Below are 24833 nucleotides of genomic sequence, written 5' to 3' on the forward strand. Positions count from 1 at the left end.
CTCCTGCCTGTGCCCCAGCTTTTCTCCCTGTATGCATATGTCTTGTCCAGGAGCTTTCTTGGCAGCAGTACAATAGCCTTGCCATAGAGCACAGCTGGACATCAAAGGACATGTAATTAATCCAGAAGCAGCACTGTGCTGGCACAGCTTGACTGCTTTTAGTTGCAAACCTAGCTTGGTTGCAATTAAGTGGTTGCTTTCCCCAGAGCCTCTTTAGAGAATTAGGGGTAACCACTGAAGCACAGAATGACCATTGCTAATTTAATGATAGAGATTTTTTTAGTAGTTCTAACTCAGCTAATTCAAAACTTTTGATGTTGCATTGCCTTTTATGTAAGGTCTGGTTTTTCCTTTAAGCAGTCTACTCTGTTTTTTTCCTATTTTTATTTAATAGTAGTGGAAGCACTGAGGTTTTGGGAACAGAAAGTTGAGTCAAAATTATTAAATTTGGTTTTCTTCCCTTGTTTTCTTTGTTTCTTGATTTCTATTTTTTCAGTGGTTTGGAGCACAGAGCTGCAAGGACCTTGGTCCTGCTTGGACTATTTTTTTGTGCTCTTGCAAAGAGTCAGTAGTGTAAATTACTGTCAGGAGACATCTCAAGAGTTGCATACCCCGTCTCCTATCTAGTTTTTAAACACTCCAATTTTGGAGATTTCTGAGCTGCCTCTGGCAGTCTGTGCCAGTACTTTGGTATCTTTATACTTATACAGTTGTTTTTTTATTTATTTGGGCTTTTTGACTTTTGGCTTTTTTCTTGGGTTGTTAGGGGTTTTTCCCCCAGTCCTCAGTGTATAACTGCAACCTTCTTTACAGCAGTTTAAATCCCTTGCTGCTTATCTTATCTGCTGGAAACATAAAGAGCAGAATATTTCTTACTCTTTGCATCAAGCTTTTACAAATAGCAGGCTTTCATCATCATACATGTCTAAGATCTTCTTTCTCTAGACCAACAATCCTAATTCCTTGAGCTTTATCTCATAAATTTATTTTCTTAAGCCTCTAATAATTCTTATTGTTGGCTTTTTATGAGCTTCTGTATTTCTTAAAGAGTGAAGCCTATGCAGCTCTCTGGCTGTGGTCTTGCAAGCACTGGGTGGAATGGAAAGATTGCTGTGCATGAGTGTGAAGGACTCCTGTTCATATGTTCCAGTGTGGTGTCTGCCCTTTCTTCCTGCAGATAGGCTTGTTGGTTTGGGCTCACCTTGTGATTCCATTTAAGTCCCAAAACTTTTACCTCACTGATTGTTTTCTGTCATCCATCTGTGTCAATGTTATTGTGGTTTATTAACAACAGTTGTAGAGATGACTCTCAGATGTTCCTGGGGTCTATATGTCCCAGCTGTGAGGGTGTTCAGCTGAGAGCCAGTGTCTTTTCTTCTAGAAATATTATTTGAACTTGAAATAAAGAGCTGACATTTCTTGTGGGCCATGTTTTGTGCTCTTCAGCATGACTAGATGATGTTTTGTTAAGTAGAGGACATTGAGAAGAAAAAAAATCTCTTGTTTTATGCAAGCCCTTTTTGCTAGAAGTAGACAACATAATTTTGAATATCATAGGAGCAAAAGGAACAATCTCTGATATGCAGTGGTGAATTATTAAAAATTTTGGGTTTATTTTTAGCTCTAATACAAGACAACAAACAAGTAAAAGACAAGGAGAAAAGACAGGAGTACCAGTGTTGGATCATGTACTGTCCTTAATGCATTTACCAGAGAAGGAAGACATCACTGACCTTTCACAGTCTTGGGTTGCCTTGGTTGTACTACCCCATATTAGGTAAGTGATATTCTAAGGTACTGTGGTCATGTATTTCTGTAGTACTGTCTACTTTCTTACTGCCTGTTTGCTGTCTTTCTGTAAGGAATCACTTTACTAAGGAAAAGACGATAAGTGCTAGTGCTAGGCTCAGGAAACTGGGGTTAGAAGACAAAAAGAAGTGCTGCATGGAAATACCATGAGTCAACAGTAAAGACAGGAATAGAATATCAGCTTCTTGATTGCCTACTCGCTAAATTTGGTGCTTTAGTGTATAGAGATGTTCTTGACACATTTCAGTTTGTGTGTTTTAAGCACTATCCTCTCTCAACAGTATTTTTTCAGTAATTATTGAAGGACTAGTTAGAAAGAAGATGCAGTGAATGCTACAGCTTAAATTGTGAGTCAGAAATAGCAAAAACATTTTGCTGCTGGTTTCAAACTTGGAATGAGCTACGTGTAATTTAATAGAGGTAAATGGGATAGAAAATTTTATATGTAGGTGTCAGTGTAACAGAAATAAAAGTCTTCCCATTTATTTTGAACAGACCAATGAACAAAGACCACATCCTGCCTCATGTGACAAGTTTTATAGACTCTCTCTTCACAGCCATTGGCAAAGGCAGCCTCTGCAAAGGTCAGTTAGTTACTTCCTGTTTATTTGCTTTTTGTTGATATATAAAAAAATAAAAGCAATTTTTATGATTGTACAAAGCATGAAAATGAATAGTGGTAGCATTGTATCCAAAATTACCAGCTTGACTTAAACTAGAGAGGAAAGCTTGGGAGGAAACAACCTCCAGGAAACAATGGAGGAACATTTGCTGTTCATAATAATGATGGGGTAACAGATGTCCTGCACAGTGGAAGACAGAGGTAATTGGGAAGGAAAAGAAAAAAGTGAGGAAAAAAAAAGAGGAAGAAAATCTATCTAAATCAAATTCAGGCTGAAGCTGTCAAGTGAAGGAGAGACTATTGACTCATAAGCTCCAATTCAAACCTGTAGTGCAAAGTTTAGGACATTAGCATCTGTCAGTGCATAGCTACTCATCAATGACTGCTATAAACTCCAATTAAATATCATTGTCTCAAACCCTTTGAGCTCCATGTTGGTTGCCAAAAAAGACCCTTGTGGTTTAACCCCAGCTGGCAACTACGCTCCACCCAGCTGCTCATACTTGCCCAGTGGGATGGGGCAGAGAATCACAATAGTAAAAGTGGGAAAGTTTGTGGACTGAGATGAATGCAGCTTAATAGGTAAAGCAAAAGCTACACACAGAAGCAAAGCAAAACAAGGAATTTTACCACTTCCTATGGGTGGGCAGGAAACTTCCAGGAAAGCAGCATTATGCCATGCATAACGGTGGTTTGGGAAGACAAACACCATCACTCTGAACATTCCCCAGTTTATCTGCTGAGCATGACCATATGGTTTGAAATACCCCTTTGGTCAGCTGGGGTCAGCTGTCCTGCATGTGTTCCCTCCCAGCTCCTTGTGCAATCCCAGCCCACTCACCAGTGGGCTGGTGTGAAAAGCAGAAAAGGCCTTGATGCTTTGTGAGTGCTGCACACTGATAACAAAAACATCCCTGTGTTGTCAACACTATTTTCAGCACAGATCCAAGCCAGAGCCTCATACCAGCTGCTATGCAGAAACTCAGCTCTATTCCAGCCAAAACCAGCACATTCTCTGCCTGTTATTCAGAACCATTTATGTCATGCTCAGGTACCACACTATCCAATGCAGCCTCATTATCTACCTCTTCCCCTCCCATCCTTTGATACAATATTATTCCCTTAGTCTGTGGACCACCCCTGTAAAATGTTCACAGAATATCTGCTGAGTTCATTTTATCCACAAATCTGGGTTCCATCTGTTATGGCGGTCACTCAGGACAGGAGAGGTGGTGTCTTGTGTGGAATTGTTTGCCACCAGAGTCAGCTCATGTTAACTCACTGCTGCACTTACACTGCTTCTTGTAAAGCTTGTCCTCCATTGGTTTGGGTGGTTCCTGCTATAGGAATTCCTACAACGTGTGACTTAAACCTACAACATGCTACTGAAATGGGTTACAACAATTTAAAATAGTATCTTTTATAATCTCCACCCCAGTCCCTTTGGGCCAGGCCACAGGGCTTAACATTGCAATGACCTTTTCTCCTTGCCCCTGCTGGGGTTTGAATTTCCCCACAGTTTTGTTAGGGGAGTACCTGCTCCAAGTGGAGTCTTACCTACAAGTCCCGGTTTCTCCTGGGGTATACCTTCTGTGGTGTAGGCTTCCCCATCACCACAGGTGTTTTGGGGTGCACCTGCACCTGTTCCAGAGCAGCCTTATCCATGGGCCACAGTGATATGCCTGCTCCGAATGAGGCCTTGCCCATGGCTGATCTCCCTCAGGAGTGTACCTGCTCTGTCATGAACTTGTCTGTGGCCACACTGAGGTGCTTCAGTATGACCTCATGCATAGCTGGGGAGGACTCACAGTGTACCTGCTGCAGCATGTACTTACCCACAGGCACAGATGCTTCAGGTGCACTTTCTCCAGCCTGGATTTACCCTTGGGTCACAGTTCCTTCAGAGGTACACCTGCTGCAGCATTGACATAACTAAACCCATAGCTGCTTTGAGATGTACCTACTCTGTCATGGACTTAACCACAGCCACAGATGCTTTGGGATGTGCTGCTCCTGTGTGGACTCATCCACAAGTCACAGTTCAATTGACTCAAGTTCACACTGGAGTTCCAGCCTGGCTGGTACAGCAGGACAAAAAGAGCAGCACTGCCCTGGCCACCTGCCCACCTGGGTGCATTGCCATGGCTGTTATCAAAGTGCTCCCAGGTACAGCAGGGAAGGATGCTAAGCAGTACAGCACTACAGCTGTGGAAGCAAAAAGCAGGCACTGATGATCAGTGGCTGCTAATATACAGTAAGACAAGCAAGCCTTATGGCAGGCACAGAAGCTTGATAATTGATATTAATAGCTAAACAGCAATAACAGCTATCAGTCAGGATTCAGCCTAGCCCATTGCTACCTTGCACTGTTCAGGCTCTGTGTGTGCCAGAGGCACACTGCTGTTTCTTCTAACCTTGCAAGCCACATGTTGGATACCAGAAAGAAGTATTGTATCTTAACCTCAGCCAGCAACTGAGCCCCACACAGCTGCTTGCTTACTCAGCAGGAATGAGGGGAGAGCATCAGAAGGGTAAAAAGGGAGAAAACTCAAGGGTTGAGATACAGATAGTTTAACAGATAAAGCAAAAGCCATGCATGCAAGTGAAGCAGAACAAGGAATTAATTCACCACTTCCCAAGGGCAGGCACGTGTTCAGCTGTCCCAGGAAAGCAGGGCTCCATCACTCATAACAGTTACATGGGAAAACAAATGCCATGCCTTCTTCTTGCCCCTGTTTTAAATGCTGAGCATGGTGCTGTCTGATAGGGGATATCTCTTTGATCAGTGGGGTCAGCTGTCCCAGCTGTGTTCCACTGGGGGAGTTAGTTTTCATCACAGTGGCTGGTATGGGGCTGTGTTCTGGATTTGTGCTGAACACAGGGTTGATAATACAGAGATGTTTTTGTTACTACTGAGCCTACTGCTGCTGCTAGGGCCTTTTCTGCTTTTCATAATGCCATGCTGCCAAGGAGGCTAAGGGTATGTGGCAGGCTGGGAGGAGGCACAGTCAGGACAGGTGACCCAGCTGACCAAAGGGTATTCCAGACCTTATCACTTCATGCTCAGTATATAAATTGTGGGGAAGGAGGAGGAAGGGAGGGGATGTTTGAAGTGATGGCATTTGTCTTCTCAAGTCACCACTACATGTGATGGGGCCCTGCTCTCCTGGAGATGGATGAACACCTGCCTGCCCATGGGAAGCAGATTCTTGTTCTGTTTTGCTTGTGTGCATGGCTTTTTTGCTTTATCTCAACCCACAAGTTTTCTGCTTTTACCCTTCTGATTTTCTCCCTGATGTTGCTGGTGGGGGAGTGGGCAGGTGGCTGCAGGGGGTTTGGTGGCTGGCTGGAGTTCAATGACAACAACTCTCCCAATGCCTTGTGTCCTCCCAGCCTCCCCACTGGTGGAGTGGGGTGAGGAGCAGGAAAGCCCTTGGTGCTACGTGAGTGCTCCTCATTGGTAACAGAAACATCCTTCTGTTATCAACAGTTTCCAGCACAAATCCAAAACAGAGCTACCTACTAGCTGCTATGAAGAAAATTCCTCTATCCCAGCCAAAACCACCACACCATCTCTGACCCAAGTGGCACCACTACTTCTAAATGCTGCATCTTTTCTCCAGGAAGAGATGGTTACTGGTTGTCTTCCCTCTCTGGCCAGGAAAAAAATTAACTGAGCCTGCTTAGAGCAGGGCAGTTACTCAGAGAGCTAGAAAGTATTTGACCTTGTGACAAGCTATAAACAACTTCTGGAATGCTCCAGGTTGAGTGTTCATTGTTCCTTTGTTTGTAAGGGCTGTCTGTCATTTTTCATTTATAATACCTTTGTTAGTATTCCTGAGTGTATCCACCAATCAGGTTCATTGCTTTTTCTTCTTTAAAGAAACTTTGTCAAGCATTTAGGTCTTTCTTTTATCATATTTGCAAGGTGTTCATGTTGTCATGATTGTTTGATTGGTAATGAACTTAGCCTAAAAAAGGAATATCTAGAATTTCTTTTCTTGGGTCTCATCTTTGCTGGCAGTAGTAGCAGCACTGCTCAGGCTCTGTGTGCATGCCAGAGGCACATTGCTATTTCTTCCTTTGTTGATAAGGGAAAAGAAAATAAATGCATCCTCAGTCCTGTACTTATGCCTCCTCTTATCCCATATTACACTTATTTGCTTGGTTTTCTTCACCCTTCCCCCAAACTAGAGTTCCTGGATACTTTTTTCATCCCCTGGCATTTTTTCCACCTCCATGATTCCTGCAATTCCTTCACCTTCTACTAGGACTTCAGTCCTCTCTCACTGCCTGTGCAAGGCTCCCAGCCCTGTGCTCTATTTGACCTTCCTGCCCTCTGAGCCCTGAGGCAAAGTGCAAGTTCCAGAACTGGGTGTTTTTGGTGTTGTGGTTGCTGTGGAGTGCAAGGAAACAGGCTTGAAAACTGGGTCAGAGCAGCAGCAAGGTATCTCTGGCAGCTCCTCAGGGCCAGTATGGAAGTGCTTCCCTTATTGATCACACAGGAGTGTCTGTAGTGAGGTGGAAGCTGCTGTCTTTGTCCAGCATGGCCATACTGCTACCAAAGGGCATGCAGATTGCAGCTTGGGAACTGTTCTTACACTAAAGATGCAGAAAGTTTCCTTCTGTCATTACTTGGTGTTTCTTCTCTCTTTGAGGAGCTCCTTGTGGAGGTTAATGGTTAGCAGGATCTGGGAAATCACATACCTGGGAAATTAAGCAACTGAGAATAGAGCAATTAAGCAACTTAGAATAGAGGAATATTCGCAGAGAAATAAATAGGATATGAATGCTCACTTCTCTTTCTTTTCCATTGGCAGCATGTAAGACAGTTAAATCTTCTAAAAACTTTCTTGCATTTGCCTGGTTTGGGAACAGTATTTCTTTAACCTGGAAAGAGGCGAAGGAGGGGAATTATCTTTTTTTTTTTTTTTAAAGCAACCTATTTGCTAACTTTGAAGTGTGATGGGAAAGGAATTGCCCTTTCTTGCCTGGCAGGGCATTGGCTATCTTGTGCCTCTGGGAAACCCTCCATCTCAAAAGGAGTCTGAGAGGTTTAGAAAGGAGACAGAATTCAGCAAACCCACCTGCCATTCACTAATACATACTCAGTCTTTAGGTATGTGGGGCAGCTTTAAAGATCTTAGACAGTAGTGCATTGCCAAAGTTCCAGAGTTTATAGGCACCTTTGTGGTGGTAGCATCTGTATGTATTTTTGCTTTGTTTTTGCTGCATTCATATCAATTTGGCAGCATTTCTTCCTTTTGAGCAGAGTGCTGTCTGTGACTCCTGCCACAGTGCTTAACTCCAGATCCCTGCTTTCTGCACATGTGGGTGTGATGGAAACATGCAAACTGGGAGCTGTCACCGCTTTCAGTGCTGGCTTGCTGGAGGAGGCACTTACTTTGATAGCCAGGGAAGCACTTCTTTTATGTGTTATGGTTAGAAAATACACATGCCAGTTCTGGGCTCCATATGCGGCCTTATTTCTCTGACTCCAGCCGTTTCAGGATGGGAATGCACCATACAAGCGCAAGTCACTGAGAGCTGTGTAAATTTACAAGATGTTCTTGTTCTTTCTCTGCTCCAGGAAACCTGTTTGTGGCCTGCCAAGCTGTAAGTACTCTCCTTAGTTTGGTGGAATCTGCTGAAGTACTCCATTTGTTACCTGTGGAGCGTGTCAAGAGCTTGGTGATGTAAGTAAATTCTGCCTGTTCGTGGTGCTTCGTGGTTTTCTTTGGTAGGGCAAAAATTTGCCTTTGCCTTTATATAAGAGCTGGTTAAATGCTTCTTTGTGTGCTGTCCATTCTGTTATGCTGGTGCATTGCTGGTGCATTGCTTCAGTATTGTGGTTATGTAGTGGAGCAAAGTTGTAGGCTCTTTTTTTGGAGAGCCAGGTAGATGTAGTTCCTGTTCAATGACATTTTCTCTGCAAACTGATGCTTTCTTAGCTGCAGGGCAGTGTGTCAAGTAAGTTGGTTCTAGTTTTATGTTGGAGTGCTACCCTGGTTCTAGTTTTGCTTTGGAATGCTGCACCTAGTAATTCTGTGTTACATTATAATGACAAAAGAGACAGGAACAGCACTTTCTGAGCTGTGTCAAAAGGCTGAGTTTGCCCCTGGTGTTGGGATTCCACCATGTCCTTACATACCCATGTTTGTGCTTGCTCCACAGTGGGAGGAGATTTTGTATACTCCCATTTTATTTGTTTTCACTCTATTTAACTTATAATTAGCACAGACAACTCTCTAGCTGGAGGGACAGGGAGAGAGCTTAATGCTCTCTCTGGCATCTCCAAGTCTTTAGTGGCTTGAGCTTCAAAACATCCTGTTCATTTAGGAAGTTATGGTGCTCATGTCTGAGGCATGATGGAAATAAACTTGCCCAGATCAGACAGGAATTATTGGCAATGAGCTTTAGCCTAATGCTTTCCTGTCAGCCCTGTGCAGGGAATGTGAAACCTGCTTGGAGCAAGGGATGTAAGATGGCAGAAGGAGGTTTCTCTGTGAGCAGACAGGATTCCTAGAGTCTCACCTAAACCTAGATTATTTCTCTTCTGTTAAAGTTGATCACTGACTGAGCACCGGGGCAGTACCAGAAGCCCTGGTGTGACCTATGCAGGTTTATTTTCTGCAGCTGTGTGTCCAGCATGCAAGCCTCAGCTTGACAAATCTGATTGACACAAAGGAGGGATCTCATGCCTCTTGGGCTGTCATGGGTTTTGCAGCTACAAGTCATTGTGCTGGTGAAGTCTAATTTCATTGGCCTGCTGGTGCAGGCAGAGTCTGAAATCCTGGAATTTTCCCTTAATGTTGTAGTTATCACTACTGCCTTGTTTTTTAATACCAGTGTTGTTGCAGTGCTTTCTGTATGCTAATAAACTCATCTATTGTTTTAGCACTTTCCCTTCAGACCCCTCTGCATTGCTGTTGGCTGATCTCTATTACACAAGGCTGGCATTATGTGGCTGCCAGGAGCCCCTTTCCCAAAGGAACCTAATGGAGTTGTTTGAGAAGTTGCATCCTAATATTTCCACTGGTGTTTCCAAGGTAATCTGCTGTTTTGAGCACATGCAAAGTAATTTGTATTTTAACAATCAAACATAAGTAAACTTAGTTAAATGATAAAGTCTGGAAGGAGAAGCAGGATGAGACTGTAAAGCCATTACTTCCATAGTGTCTGCTTAGACCTGTGTCAATGGGGCATGAGTTAACAGAGGTTAACTGTTAGCCCTGTCAGCCTTGCCTCTTCCCTAGAGCTAAATCAGGGCAGGAGCATAATGCATTCACTTCTAATTGCTTTCTAGACTTCAGGAATTCATCTGTTTCTCAGCTCCAAGATGAACCCAGTGAAATCAGTGTGCTGTACTAGACAGTAACCTCTCTGGAGGTGTGTATTTGTCAATCCATATTGCCTGACATATACTTCTCCTTGGAATAGGTCCGGCTGTTGACGGTTCGAATTCTAAACCATTTTGATAATCCACCTTCTGCACAGATTGAGGTAGGGCTAAAGCTTTTCATTTAACATTTCAAAGCTATCTGTGTTTCATGTTTTGTGTGAAGTGTTGTTCACTTAGCAGAAACAAAATGTATCTGGTAAAGGTGGTCTTCTGCTTTTGTCCTTTCACATTCCAGTCTTATTTCTTTGTCCCCCACCTCCTGGTGTTTTCAGATGTGTGCCTAAATGGTGAAAACCAGAGCAAGTCCTTTGACTTTATTCTTTTGTCCAGAATGGCCGTGAGTCTGTATAGTCTTTTTTAAGTACTTTTCAATGAAATAAAGGTACTCTAACAGAATTCATGTCACTTGTTTGTTCAGGGTGATGGCACAGGGGAATTCCAGCCATTATTTGCCACATTGCTCCAAGCAGAACTTGTGCCAGCAACAGTGAATGATTACAGAGAAAAACTTCTCCATTTGAGGAAACTAAGATGTGACATAGTGCAGCCTGCAATACCAAGTGGATCTTTACAGGAGGTAAGTATTTATTGTCAAAAAGAAGTGGTCACATTCCTTTATTCCAAGAGAATGTTCTTATTTCATCACATGGATTGCAGAGTTTTTAATGAGAGTGCATCAAAAAAGTCAATTAACTCTCAGATTAGATTTTAGAAAACTTACTTGTTAGTAGGGTTCACAGATCCCATTGTCCTCAGGAGTACTGTGTTTAGTAATACAACAGTGGTATACAGATAAACGGCCCACAGTCAGATTAATCTGGGTTTGATGCCATGGAAAGGAAGGCAGATGATTCCAGGGAGAAACAAGATGTGAGCAAATTTAAACTCATGACCTTGCCATGTCCTCAATGTGGTTGAACATTGGTAGGGCTCTCACTGGCTGTTGGTGACCTCACTTCTGGATCTTGCTTCAGCAGGAAATTTTTTTATGCCTGTAATTGTTGAATGTCCTCTGCTGCTGAGCTAAAGGGGGCCTCACATCCATGAGGAAGGATTGTAGGTCACTCCTCCATGTAGCTCAGTGAGGAGCCAGCCTAGAGATCATGCCATTAGGCCTAGTGCAGTGAATACGCCTCTGGGCAAACTTTCATCTGTCTGAGGTCCCCCATTTTGCTGTGGCAGCACTGAAGTTGGTGAGAGAGACAGTCCAGATCATCTGCTGAACTGGTTTTTCCATATTCATGTTATTTATAGTTATAAGGTCTCAGTGTAGCTTACAGTAAATGGGTTCTAGATTTCCACATGAAGCTATGAGGAAGTAAATGGGTTCTAGATATTCCACATGAAGAAATTATTATGTATGTGACATCCTTCATCTCTTGTAGCACTCCTGAAAACTTCTTAGACCACTGTCCTCTTTGAGAGAAAGAAAGGTTAGAGGAGCTTGGTTGGTCTTTAACTAGTGTTTTTTGCATCTCACAAGGTGGTGTTGTGTGTCATTCTAGGTGCCTCTTCGGTATTTACTAGGAATGCTTTATATTAACTTCAGCCCTCTCTGGGATCCTGTAATTGAACTCATAACGTGAGTATATGCAGTTGGATGCTGCAGTCTGTAGTTGTGTCACAGGACATTCCTTTCATTCTTATGTGAACTGAAGCTGAGGTAAAAAATGTCCAGTTTGGAGAGATTTGTGCATGAGAATATTCATGTGAGATCTTCTGAAATTGATTTGATCTCTCAAATCTCAGCCTGTGTAGACTCTTCAGTTTACTTCCTGATTTTTTTTACTTCAAAGCAAACTTGCAACAAATACAGTCAAATAGCATCAGAGTTTCAACAGGAGTTTTTAGTCAGAGGTAGCAGGATTTGATTTATGTTTCACAAATGCTTAAAGGAACAAGAAGTCTCTCTGTTTCCTCATCTGCTAACTTTTCTGTCCTTACTGGAAAACCTCTAAATTGTACTGAAGAGTAGGGAAGTCTTAGCATGGTGAAAAAATAAGTGACTTCTTTCAGCATGACTTCATCTTCATTTTTCCTTCCTTTGTTGTATGATTAAAAAGGAAGGGATTTTCCTCTTCAAACCAGTGAATTAATTAAAGAAAAAAATTAAACCAGCTCTTCAAAAGACATGTCCATGTTAATTCTTCCTTTGATTCTATATGATTTGCTGTACAGAAGTCAGTAGAAAGCTTGAGAATATTTTTACTCAATTTGAGTTCATTTGAAGTCATGGGATACAACCAGATTATTTTAATAACAGTTGACATTTGGGATCCATGAGAAATGGCAGGGAAGTGCTACAGCTGCATTGTGCAGATGTCCTGTCTCTGGACAGCCACATTAAAGCAGTGATCAAAGCCTTTGATTGTGGTGGTTGATAACTAGCTGAGTGACGCTTGCCTTTTCTTATCTTCCTTCTAATTTCATGCTGTATTCTGCTTTGTTAGTTCTCATGCAAAGGAAATGGAGAATAAACAGTTCTGGAAGGTCCTGTATGAACATTTGGAGAGGGCTGCTAGCTATGCTGGTAAGTCACCTATCCTAAGCATGGTTATCATAGCAACCCAGCTAAATGGTGAATTATGTGCCTGCTTTTCAAGTTCCCCAAATTTATGTATGATGGGGGAATTGAGAACCAGTACTGCTGTTGTGTCCAGGACAGTAGTGGAGAGGCTTGTGAGGAAGCTGTGTCTCCTGTCCTAAACACCAAGCAGTAGCTGGAAAAGGCCACCTGCATTACAGGAGGGAGTGGCAGGTTGTTGGAAACCCTGCAGCAGTTTCATCTTTGCTTAAGGCTGGCACTGCCCAGTCTGGTCAGGAGCAATGACAAAACCTGTGTAACGGTGCAGACCATCTTCCTGCTTCGTGGAATTTCTGCACACAGTCCTTGTGTGTACTCTTGAGGTTTACCTATGGGCATATGCAATCTAATATTTCAATACAGAGTCACAAGTGTGCAGCCATTTGTGAACTTCCCTGTTACTCAGGGGAACTGAGCCCAGTAGAGAAGTGCCCGGATTCCAAGGCATCCTAGAACGCTTTCTAAGCAGTGTGTGTCTTTCAGGTCAGTGTTAAATACAGTTGTGTCTAAACAGGTGCATGTCACCAAATGTATTACTTTTGTAATGGGGGATGGATTCCTTGCTATTGGTGATGAAGTAACCTGAAAAGATTTTCTTATCTCTTCCATAGAAATGGAGCTGCAAGATGAATTAGATGAACAGGAGGAGAGCATTGCTGAAACAGAAAGTGAGAAAATGCCAGAAGGAGAGGTGGGGACTGTCTTTCTGGAGCAGCTGAGGAGTAGAACAGATTGCAGTGAACGGCTGGACCACACAAATTACAGGTTCCTACTTTGGAAAGCACTGGATAAGTTTCCAGACAGAGTGGAGCCTCGGTCGAGGGAACTTTCCCCACTTCTTTTGAGATTCATTCGGTAAGGAAGATTTATTTTTCAATTGAGTGGACACATTGCTTTCAATGTGTTGCTGAGCTTTAAGATTGGATATCCCATTACAGACTTTATTTCTTGAATGCATAGCTGATGACATGTCTGTTTCCAGTAGAGATAACCTTTTAATTGGACTGTGGATTCTGTTAGAAATGAAGCAGGCTGAAGTGAAACTTACAGTAGTAGGTCTCTGCGGCTCATTCATTGACTTGACATTGTCGCTCTCATTACTCAGTTACAGAGTGATTTCAGTGGAAATGAAGTTCCTCTTTAATGAAAACACACTTTAGTTTGGAATCACAGAATACCAAAGTGTTTTCCCCCAGGATGGGGAAAATACTGATTTTGTTAGAGGCTGATTCAAATTCCTGCCCCTGGAGGGAAATTAATGGTGTGCTTGCATATGTGTGCACATATCAGACAGTATGATGGACATAGTAAGGTGTTACAATAAGAATGGTGAGGTTTTCAGTTGATGTTGTTGCCCTGAAACCTTGAGAAATGTTATGCTTCTAATTCCTTCCTTCTTTTTTTTAAACACAGAAATGAGTACTACCCAGCAGATTCCTTAGTGGCTCCATCTCAGGATCTCAGAAGGAAAATTAGTGGTACCATAGCAGCAAAACAAATACCCACTGAAGAGGTGAATGATGTTGCTATGGAGGAGGAAGAGGAGGAGGAGGAAGAAGAAAAGGAAGAAGGGGAACCAATTAGTATAGGAGTACCAAAAAAGAAAACAAGAAGAGCTGCTGCTAAGTAAGTATTTTTAGTATTCCCTTTTGCTCTCATGGAAAGGCAGATTCAGCAGCTCACATTGAGGTACAAGCTGTGGTTTTGTATATATTATTTTTTCTTCTTTTGCTTGTGCTTCATCATTTCTCAGTGGATTACAAGTCAGAAATTCTGCCTGTACAGTACTAAAAATCCAAACACGTTGCCCAGGTTTTATCATTATCTCATTACCTGCTGACCTGTCTGTGGTGTGTTTTACTTAAGCAAAAAATATGTAGTATTCTGAAGTTTCCAGAGACTCTTGTACCTGATTTCCCTGGCTTCTCTGTGCATATCTGTTAGTCTTTGAAAACTGTGGGCGTTGCCAAACACTTCAAAAAATTAGATTATTTGTTTAGGTATAGAATATTTGGATTCTGGTATAGAATATTGAGATATTTAGGTATAGAATATTGGGATTCTGCCATTTCCTATCCATTATAAATCTTTTCTTCTTAGGGACCAAGGTTTTTATTTGGTAGGCTGAGGCTGCATGTTGCTGAGTGTAATTGTTGCAGTGCTGAATGCCTGAGAAAGTTGCTCTTTGTATGAATTCTCCCCAGTGATGACCTCTGTCAAATATCCCTTACAAACACAGCACAAAGATTTATATTCTGACACTTCTTCTGCAAAGGATGGCCCTTGTAATGACAGAGAACTTCAAAATGTCACCTTATATGTTGGAACAAGACAAGTATGCAAGTATTTGATATGTGACCTAAAGTGCCATTTCATCCCAGGTGTCCTATGGGTGTTTCATTTTTTTTCCCAGATTCTGGCTTGTATCTGCAAGTTATCAGCAATTAAAATACAGTGACAGTCCAAGATATTTTGTTGTTTTCCCAGCCTCCATCTCAGAACATCCGTGCAGTGAAGTAGAAGCATTAGCACCCGGTAGCTGTAACAAAGGCATGAAAGATTTACCGGGGGTGTGTTAATGAGTTGTGGAGTGACCTCCCTTCCCGGGTCATGCCTGTGCCAGGGAGGACTCCCCTGTGGGGCTGCACCCTGTGTCCTGGGAGGCCTGGCTGAAGCAGGGAGCACCTGCCCCAGACTCCCTCTGGGATTCCTGGAAGGCATCCTACTCATCCCTTGTCTGTGCCCAGCCATGGAAGAGGGTGGCCCAGCTCAAGTGTCTGGAGGATTAAGTGTAAATTAGCAGCTGAATGAGGACAGCTTCTACCAGTCCCACAGCACACATGGTAGAGGAGATCTCACTTATCCTGGTCTTCTCTGTCCCTTTCCATGAGGAGGACGTGGGGCAGATGTGAGGTGACCCTGCTAGTGCTAGAGGAACTGACTCCCATCTGTCCCTGCAGCCCAGTGTTAAGTCCAGCACAGTCTGTGGCTGAATGCAGCCCGTCACATTGGTAGGAGCAACATGGGCACCAATTATGGACAAGTGAATAAACAAAGAGATAAATACAGAGTTTTGGTGTTCTAGGCTGGGTTGTCAGAGAGAAGTAAGCTGCATCCTGACTGTACCCCTTTCTTGTGAAAAAACTGAGCCTACCCAGTGCTGCTGAAGTAAATGTGTCCTCTGTGCAGTGAAGTGACAGCTGGAAGGAGCTGCTTAGGGAGCAGGACACTTCTTGAGATGTCTGAAATACTGCTGAAGACTTGGGATCCTCTTGTGTTTTGTTTTATTTTCTTTCTTGTTAGTGAATTTTAACTTAAGTTCCCTGGTCATTTGTCTCCGGGATATTTTTAAAAATCATTGCTTTGTTTTGCAGGCAACTAATAGCCCACTTACAAGTTTTCTCAAAATTCTCAAATCCTCGTGCATTGTTTTTGGAGCAGAAGTTGAATGCCTTGTATACCCAGGTGAGGCTATCTGCTTACTTTTAGAAATACTGCTAATAAATCAACTCTTTCTTATTTGAGTGCCATGTCTAATATTGAGGAAAGCTATCATTTTTTGATCTCAGCTGTGATAGCTGAAAAAGGAGCTGTCCTTGGGAGGACTTTCTAACAGGCTTCACTTGAAATGAGCCCCTTAGGCAAAGACCTGGTTAAGATACCTGGCTTAGTTTGCCAGGCACTGGCAAACAGATCTGACAGCTGACAATTAGTAGTCTTTGGCAAGGTGGAAGAGTGGCTGCAGAGTATATCTGTTTCACTTACACTTCATGGAGGATATGGGGAAGGATTTAGAATCCAAAATTTGGGGAAGATCTAAGGAGATCTGTCTTTGTCTATAGTGTTTTGTATACTAAGAGTATGGCCAGTATGTACAAGAGATTATCAAGCATCAAAAAAGGAATTTCTTCTTGAAGAATATTCAATTTGCTTGATTCTAGGGATTTCCCTGAAAGAATTGTCAAAAGTATGACTTCAAAGAGGGATTCTGATTCTTTATTTTACAATCCTTAAAATGGTTTTGTTTTTTAATTTTTTAATTTTACAGGGTTGTGTTGGTTCCCAGTTTGTGGATTTGTTCAGGTCATTGGGGTTTGCTCTCATTGTTCCTAGTTTGTTTTCTGAGGCTGTGTGTGTTGAAAGTTCCATTCCTTAGTCCCTGAATTTGACAATCTCTAGTAGACATCCACTCTGTTTCAGTCTATCTCAAAGTATTGCTTAGAAAAACAGTTAATTGATGTGTTTGCTTGGCTGTGTTCTTAGCAAAATATTGGGCAGTCGTGTAAAGGTCAAATCACTGTGGGAAAAACAGCCTGGCACAAGAAGATTATTTCATCACTTACTGTTTGCATTTCTGTGTCTTAGTACATGCATTGTCACGGCTGGTGTGTCCATCTGGCATAGGGACGTCATGGCAGAGTGACCTCTGATGACACTTGCTGTGCTATTTAGTAAGAAACTGAAGAACTGATAAAGATGCTGTCTGGGGAAATGATCTGTATTTCTCAACCTCTTTTCCCTGTCCCAATGAATCTCAGAATCACAGAATATGCTGAGTTGGAATAGATCCATCAGGATCATTGAGTCCAGTTCCTGCCCCTGCACAGGACACCCCAAGAATCAACCATGTGCCTGAGTGCATTGTGCAAACAGTTCTTTAACTCAGGTAGTCTTGGTGTTGTGACCACCCCTTGGTGTTGTTTAGTGCCTAAGTTATGAAGAGTCATCTTCAAGAGAGGGCAATTCTCACTGAGACTTTGCATACCAAGTCTTCCAAGTAGTTTTTGTTTGTCACAGGAAAGAAATACAAATATCTTGGAATGGTTTGGGTAGTCTGCTTTTTAATCCAGTCTTAGATACACAGCGGATACCTGTGATAATAAATTGATGATAAATGCAAACTCATGATGGTCCAAAAGACATCTATGAAAAACATAATATTATAACTATCCTATGTAGGTAGGAAGGAAAAGTATATATGAACTGTCAGCAGCCAGGCCCATTTTTATGAGTGGAAGTTGTATGTGTACATCTTGGCTTTTTAATGGCAACACATACATTCTGCTTCCATTTGAATAAGCTAGTCCAAAACCTGCTTGAGCCTGAGCCTTTGGGTTGTTTCACTATTTTCAGTAAACATTTCTACCTCCTAGATAGGGACTCATTTTCTTTCCTTTGTTATTTGCAGTTACTGTCTCATCAAGACCAGAATGTACAGAGAATAGCTCTTGACTGTATAATGACATACAAGCATCCTCATCTACTGCCATACAGGTAAAAGCTTTTATTTATTTATTTGTTTGTTTGTTTGTTTGTTTATTAGCGTTGGTGAATTAGCCTGCTATCATAACAGAAGCCTGCTTTGGGGTCAGTTTTATTTGGGGTCCTGTATTTGTTGAAGACATATAGGTAAAGTTTCATTTTAGTCAGCTGTATGTTTTGTATCTAAGAGAGGAAATCAGATCTTGAGGTTGATCAGTGTCTCTTTTTTGTTTAGAGAAAAATAGCAACACTTCCATTCTGTACCAGAATATTGTCAGTAGTGTTAGTAGTTCCATCATTTTCAGAGATGTCTTTTGTACTGATGATTTGTAACAACCCAAAGAAACTGACAGCATAACACTGTGTTTAGAGTTAAATAATTTCCTTGAAATACATCCAGGACATACTTGTCTACATCATTAGCTTGAATTTACTGGCTTTTGAAATATTTTTTTATAAAAGAGTGAGAAAATAGTACTTTAATATTTTGTATACAGCAAGGATAGATAGATAGGTAATTAGGTATAGATGCATTTGTGTGTGTATCTGTCTATTTTTATAACCCTACCTGCTTTCAAATAATGTTTATTACTCTCAGGGAGAACTTGCAAAGGCTACTGGAGGACAAGAGCTTTAAAGAAGAGATAGTCCATTTCAGTATTTCTGAGGAGACCACGGTAGTAAAAACAGAGCATCGACCAGATCTCATCCCTGTTCTTATGAGGTGTGTTCTCAAGTGTGAGTTCAAAAGCTTCATGGCAGAGTACCATGAGCAGAGAGATGTAATGCTGCTTCTCATTTTGAATAATTGAGATAAGCCCATGCTTAATGCTACAGTTTGATGACTTAGTTTGTGATATTCTGTATGTTTTTCTTATTAACACATTTATATAATGTGTTATGCAAATGGTGTTTTCTTTAAAAACAGCATTTTGGCACATACTGTTTCTACTAAGGATTACAGAGAACTGTGAGGACATTTCAGTTCATTGAGTGTTGCCAGCTATTTGCAGTGATGTGAATTGTCCTGCAAGGTAACCAGTTTTATACCTGAAGTTTCCAGCAGAGCTTCCATTGTAGAAGCAGAAGCTGATCTTTCACTGGTATGTTTTTGGGCATTATGTAGGATTTCAGTGGAGAACCTGAAGGGAGAACTTCCACTAGAGAATATTTTTAAACCGAGTTTCTCCTACAGAATGAGAGGTTGGAAAACAGATGGCTTGCTGAAAGCTAATGCAATCTCTTTCTGGTTCTTGAAGAATTCTCTATGGCAGAATGAGAAACAAAACAGGGAGCAAAACACAGGGCAAGTCTTCAGCGAGCACTCGCATGTCGATTGTTCTGCGATTTCTGGCCGGCTCGCTGCCAGAAGAGATCCGGATGTTCTTGGATCTGCTCTTTGAAGCTGTGAAGCAATTCAGTAATGGTAGGTAGGCCACAGAAGCTGGGGGTGTGGTATTCCCTGACTGTAGAGATGTGGGAGGATAAATAGGCTTAGTACTGTTATGTGCTTCAGTTTGTCTCTTGACCATGCCTTGAAGGGATGAAAGTAAACCCTTGGTAAGGACTAGGTTTCCCCCAAGTTTCTCCTTACAAAGCATGATTACTCTGTTTTACATGTCCAAGGTCAGAAAAGCTGAACAACTTGCCACAACTGTGCAAATAAGTTGTAGCAGGCCAAGAGTGGATAGTGGCTGGGATCATAGGCTAGCCTGAGTATCAGGGCAGTAAAGAGAGCTTGTAAAGTGCTCTGATTCTGTAGCAGTGGGAGACATCTAAATATCAGAGAGATGGAGAAACAGAGCTGTTCTTATTTAAAAATCTGATTGTGAGGATCAGTAATTTAGGGCCAAATTCCACTATTTTTCACTAAAATATTATTCTTCGTAGTGGGTTTATCCATGGTGCTTCCCTAGGTAATTTGCTGTTCCTTTGCCTATCACAGGGCCTTGCCAGACTGCAGTCCTTCAAAGTATGTCAGAGTTGGATTTAGCTAAAGTTCTGCCTCTTGGGCGTCAGCATAGCCTCTTCAATGGTCTTGAGGTTGTGTTGAAAAACATGGGACATTTGATCCAGCAATACCTGCCTGAAATTCTACAGATTCTGCTCTGCATGACTGCAGTGGTATCCTGCATCCTCCAGCAAAGAGAGAAGGTACAGTACATGCAAACAATATACAAACATGTAAATTAAGTTTTTTCTCTCCTCCTCCTCTGAGCTTACACATATAGACAGAGCTTTATTGATTCAGATAAAGATAAGTTGAATGCCATTGTGAAGCTTAGCAATTAGAAATCTGTCAAAATAGAGGCCAGTGGTTCTTGTCTGAAAGTGCTGCAGGGCTCAAGCAGTACAGGCAGAGTTAATGTACTTAGAAAACTGATTTGAACTGTGTGTTTGTTTGAACTACTGAAGAAAGAGTTGGAGGTGATCTCTGTGCATTGTTCCTACCTGTTCTTTGGAGAGATGGGCATGAGAGAGAGAGAGAAATGTTCTGTTGTAAACATGTAACAACATTTTATGGCCGGAAGTAGAAATTTGCCCTAAAGATGGAGTGTCTTGGCAGCAAGGATAAAACATTTGAGCAGGGGAAGGAGAGGTTTAAAGTTCCTTACCTGAAGACATTTGAACAAAGCTTGTCCATGAAGTGTTTTGTTGCAGTGCTAGACCTCAGAGGAGCTCAGCATTGTGGATGACCACAGTGATTATCAGCCCTTTGTGTCTCCTGTCATGGGACACAGGAGAGACATGACTACCAGCCATGCTTTCAGCACACTAGAAGCATCTTCAGCTCTGTGTCAGGAGTCATACTAATCCCTTGTTACCATTTGGGTCTTAGCCAGGTACCTGCAGAGCAGTGGAAATTATTTTTTCCCTTGCTGAGCAATGGCTGTACATGCAGAAGGGGTCAGGTGAGGAAAACATCCTGTTAAAGATTGGTTGCGCCTGAAGGTGGGGCGTGTTGGTTTATTGCTGCCCTGTGTGCAGGGAGGCAGCACAGACATCCCTGAGCTCTAGTCCAGCTACTTGGGGTCTGTTGGCAGCTGATCAGAAAATGTAACACTGAGCCAGGCTTTTCTGTCTTCTTGGTGCTGGTGCAGAGCCTGCTCATGTATTAGGTGGGAAGCAAGCAAACTGCACAGTCATCATCATCACTGTGGTGTTGCAAGGTGTTAGGAGATGATGGCCTGAGCAAGTGGGAATGAATGTTTTGTCACCATGAGCATGTTCTTGCCAAGACCCAGCTGTGAGCATTTGAGGTTAGAACTTGCTTTGAAAAAAATTTATCCAACAAAGCAAATCCTTGCAATAGGCATACAGTATCCAAGATCTCATAGTTGCCTGCAGGCTGCACAGAACCTGGTAACTGTCTTAATTTATGAAGAAGATGAGCAAATTGGAGGACGTCAGCATCCCCCAGTCTGACTTCAGCAGTGCATTGCATATGCCTGCATGTTTTCAATGAGAACAGGAGACAGGAGTTCTAAAAGCTCCTTCACTAACTGCTAGGAAAGCCACATTTTGCCAGAGTTGCTACAGTAATTCTGTCATGGTTGTGTAATATCAGGATTGACAGTCTGTTGTTTGTCTGAACTTAATTTAGCAGTTCATTAGCCCAGGGGCTGTTAAAAGCTCAAGTAAGAGTGTGAGAAATCTGTTTATCTTGACTAATAATTAGAAGACATTCTTGGAGTTTGAGAGTAATTTATTGCAGGCTGATACTGCCTGGAGAATTAAACATCAACTTTGACCACTTTAAGACAAGTTATTAATTTACCATTTGTGGATGCTGTGGGACAGAGAGAGAGAAATGCTTACCATTTCTCTCTGTCTGTCCCACAGCATCCACAACCATTTCCTAGTGATTGTGTTCACTGTTGAATTTCTTTGTCCTCTCAAAGGCTTGATCTCAGAGAACTCATGGTGATTGGATAGTGTGAAACCCAAAATGACTTCACTTGGAGGTTGCCCTTAGCAATAGTATCCTGGTTTGTGCTTTCTTTGGGCTTTCAAACAGTTCATTTGCCACCTGGAAGCTGATTGAACTCCATTATACACTTTCAGCATAGCTCGGGAGGTCCTGTTGCAAGAGCTTGGTCAGTTCCTTCCACCATCTCCTCTTTGTCTTTTTTACTTGTGATTTTATATTCTTGGATCCACTTGTGGTGGATCATGATATGGGGACCCAAAAGAGCTCCAATATCAGACAGTGGCTTTCATCTGCTCTCATGTGGCTTTGTTGTTTCTGAGGCTGAAGTTCATTACCTCTGCACTGTGGAACTACTTCTTGTGCTCATGCTGTGAGCTGCATTGCACAGTATGGAAATAATTTAGGTTACTCAGGTCAAGACTTCTCTCAGGGAGGAGAGTCAGAATGGAGCTCTGCGTGAATTCCCTTACTGAAATGTTTTTCCAAAGAAAGGCTGTGGAACATAGCCACTAAATGGGTACAGGAAGCACCTTCCTGTAACCAAATGCTATAGCCCCCACCTGACTCCACTGGAAGACATAATTCACATTCTTTCCTTCTCTGTTCCTCCCCCCTTCTCTTCGTCTGTTGATTTCTTCCCAGAAGATCTCAGTGTACAAAGTACAACTTCACTTTGAAGAGGTGATTTCCGTCCTTTCAAGTGTAAAACAGAATTGTTTAAGTGTCAGAGTTGGAAATCTAGTTAATTGCAGTGTAGCTTTCTGCATTGCATCCAAAAGGGGCAGATGCTACAGGGTTAAACCTATAAGCATGGACTTTTTATGACCTGAAGGAGTCCTGTGTAACTGATTCGGTGCAGGAACAGGCAGGCCCCTTCTAGAAACAATTAGGTCAGCTCTGAGGTGTACATTGCTACTGTGAACAAGTTACAAGAGAAAACAACAGAGGTTTCTGCAAAGAATGTGTCTGGATGTGGTCAGTCAATTGCTGGTTTAATTTCAGAGCAAATAGTTGGTAGCTGTTCTGCCAAGGTCTTACTGGGCTGGGTTTTTTGTTGGTTTTCATTACAGGTCCAACCTAGGTTGATTAATCCACTGAAGAATTTGAGACGTCTTGGTCTCAAGCTTGTGGCAGAGTTTTTTTCTGATTATGAGACCTACAGCTTTAGTGTGGAAGAGATTGATGCAGTTTTCCATGCTGTGGTATGGCCTCAGGTAAGTATTTCTTGTTTTTCCAAATAACTTGTTTGAAACATGTACCATGCAGAAAACTCCAGCTGTACTCCAGTCCATCATGTCAGCTCTGTCCATCGCTAGAGTGGATGTGGCCTTGGACAGATTGTGGCATCCCAGTGTCTGTGCAAGGCCAGTTTCTTGGCTCTTCTCTGATTAGTCCTAGAATAATCAAGTCACAGATTAAAGTACAAATTAATTAATATTAATAAAATGGATGCCATTTTTTTGTTCTTTAACCACAGAAGCAGACTTCTTCCCTAGATGCTTCAAGGAAGCTAAATAATACGAGTCATTTCTAGGTGTACTTTGCTACTTTTCTGTGTGACAGTTGTTGGGTAGGGGACTGCAGAAGCAAATGCTGCTGCAGGAAGGACTCAGGAGGGTCTGTCAGTGGGCTAAGTGATCTCGAGCCTGCCTGCCAAGACTTCCATGTGAATATAGTGGCAAAGCACAGGCATGTGGCTTTTATCAGAGAAATTCAGATTGCCTCTGAGCTTGGAAAATGCACTGCTGTACGATGAAGAGAAAACACAGAATTTAAAATTAAATTATATTGTCTTTGTCAGTGCAGTGGCTCTGGGGTTGTCAGGGAGTGCCTGTACCAGCTGCTGGGTTGTCTCTGCTCTAAAAGCAAGCTGTGTCCATGAAAAGGTTAACTGAGTAAGAGGGACTGACTGCAAGCATACTCTTCCATAGAGGCTTCTAAGGTATCCAAATGCCCAACTTCCCTGCAGCAGAAAAGCCTGTTAAAGAGCATTGGTCTAGTTTGTGAAACAACAGAGCTGCTTCTCTAGACATTGTGTTTGTTTACTCCTACACTGTTTCTCTTCTCTACCAGTAACAATATGTGATGTATAGTATGGTTATGTGGACAAACAGTAGATAAAAAGTACCAGGCAGTGCATATAGCTCTGTATTGCCCTGGGCTGGGCAATGGGGAAGTGCATGTTCCTGGTTTGTCCATGGAATCTTCTTTCAGCTGGGGTGCTACGTGGGAAAAGCAATGAACATTTATTGCAGTTCCAGAGCAGTTCAGGCTATTGCAGTTCCAGGCAGTCAGCAAAGCACTTTAAGCTTTCATGGAGCACAGTGTTTGCAAATTCTGAGTAACTCTGAACAAGGTGTACTTTTGTTACTAAATAGTTAGAATGCCTCTTGTCCTTACATATGTCAGGAAGACCGAGGGTTTTGAAGCTTGGATGGTAATACGATCCAGAAGCTCCCTCTGGAGTCTTTTCTGGTGAACTTCATGAGAATTTGGTTTTGGCAAAAGAATCGTTTTGACTTGTGTGCTTTCCTTTTTTAAAACTACAGAACTGAGGTGTGTAAAACTGATGGAGAGGGCAAATTGGTTTAAGCCTGTTGAACCTGCAGTTGGAGTTTTCTGTTGTTCATAGCCCAGGATTTTGCTGCAGAGACTTGTTAGCAGCAACACAACCCAAACACAGGTGGGGTTGTTTTGGATGCAGAACCCTGTGAGGAGATCCCACCCCAATAAGATTTCCAGACTCTCCAGTGAGGCTGTGGAGATACAGACCAGGTGCTGCAGTCAGGGCATAGGAAGTGTGGGAGGAGTGAGTTTTGGGTGCTGTGCTTCAGATTTTCTAGGTATGTCTGGGAGAGTTTGCTAAGCCTCTGTGGCAAATGTGAGGTGTTGTGGGAATCTAGTTTCAAGAGAAGGCAAAAATGGTAGCTGGAATACTGTATAAACAGAAGTGAAATGATCTAAGAGTCATTTGACAAATATTGAAGAAGTTGGAAAATTACCTTATAAAAGGTTGAAATTGCTTTATAAAAAAGGTAAACTGTAGAATGTAAGGTCTTTGCTAGAGAGGACGTTTTGAAGTGGCTTTACTTACTTGTGTTGCATTGGTATCTGATTTTTCTCTCCTTTAGGTCTGCAGATTGGCTTCAGAGAGTCAGTATTCTCCAACTTTTCTGCTCAAACTCATTCACACCTGGAGTAAGAACCCCAGGTAAGTGTTCTT

At 42.2% G+C, this 24833-nt stretch overlaps 1 protein-coding gene across 1 annotated transcript in view; it reads left to right on the forward strand.

The window, feature by feature from the left end:
* Positions 1 to 24833, forward strand: part of UTP20 (UTP20 small subunit processome component) — a 62854-nt gene that overhangs the window by 10791 nt on the left and 27230 nt on the right. Inside the window, exons 13-29 of the mRNA XM_059471943.1 lie at positions 1622 to 1777; positions 2305 to 2393; positions 8022 to 8127; positions 9330 to 9480; positions 9872 to 9934; positions 10252 to 10410; positions 11339 to 11415; positions 12284 to 12363; positions 13029 to 13272; positions 13831 to 14043; positions 15792 to 15882; positions 17606 to 17691; positions 18278 to 18403; positions 18939 to 19105; positions 19625 to 19833; positions 22681 to 22824; positions 24742 to 24821. Of these exons, the coding sequence (XP_059327926.1) occupies positions 1622 to 1777; positions 2305 to 2393; positions 8022 to 8127; positions 9330 to 9480; positions 9872 to 9934; positions 10252 to 10410; positions 11339 to 11415; positions 12284 to 12363; positions 13029 to 13272; positions 13831 to 14043; positions 15792 to 15882; positions 17606 to 17691; positions 18278 to 18403; positions 18939 to 19105; positions 19625 to 19833; positions 22681 to 22824; positions 24742 to 24821 (2241 nt within the window). The remainder of the gene's footprint in view (positions 1 to 1621; positions 1778 to 2304; positions 2394 to 8021; positions 8128 to 9329; positions 9481 to 9871; positions 9935 to 10251; positions 10411 to 11338; positions 11416 to 12283; positions 12364 to 13028; positions 13273 to 13830; positions 14044 to 15791; positions 15883 to 17605; positions 17692 to 18277; positions 18404 to 18938; positions 19106 to 19624; positions 19834 to 22680; positions 22825 to 24741; positions 24822 to 24833) is intronic.

This window comes from Ammospiza nelsoni, chromosome 5 (genome assembly GCF_027579445.1).
Source record: "Ammospiza nelsoni isolate bAmmNel1 chromosome 5, bAmmNel1.pri, whole genome shotgun sequence".
Taxonomy (NCBI): Eukaryota; Metazoa; Chordata; class Aves; order Passeriformes; family Passerellidae; genus Ammospiza; species Ammospiza nelsoni.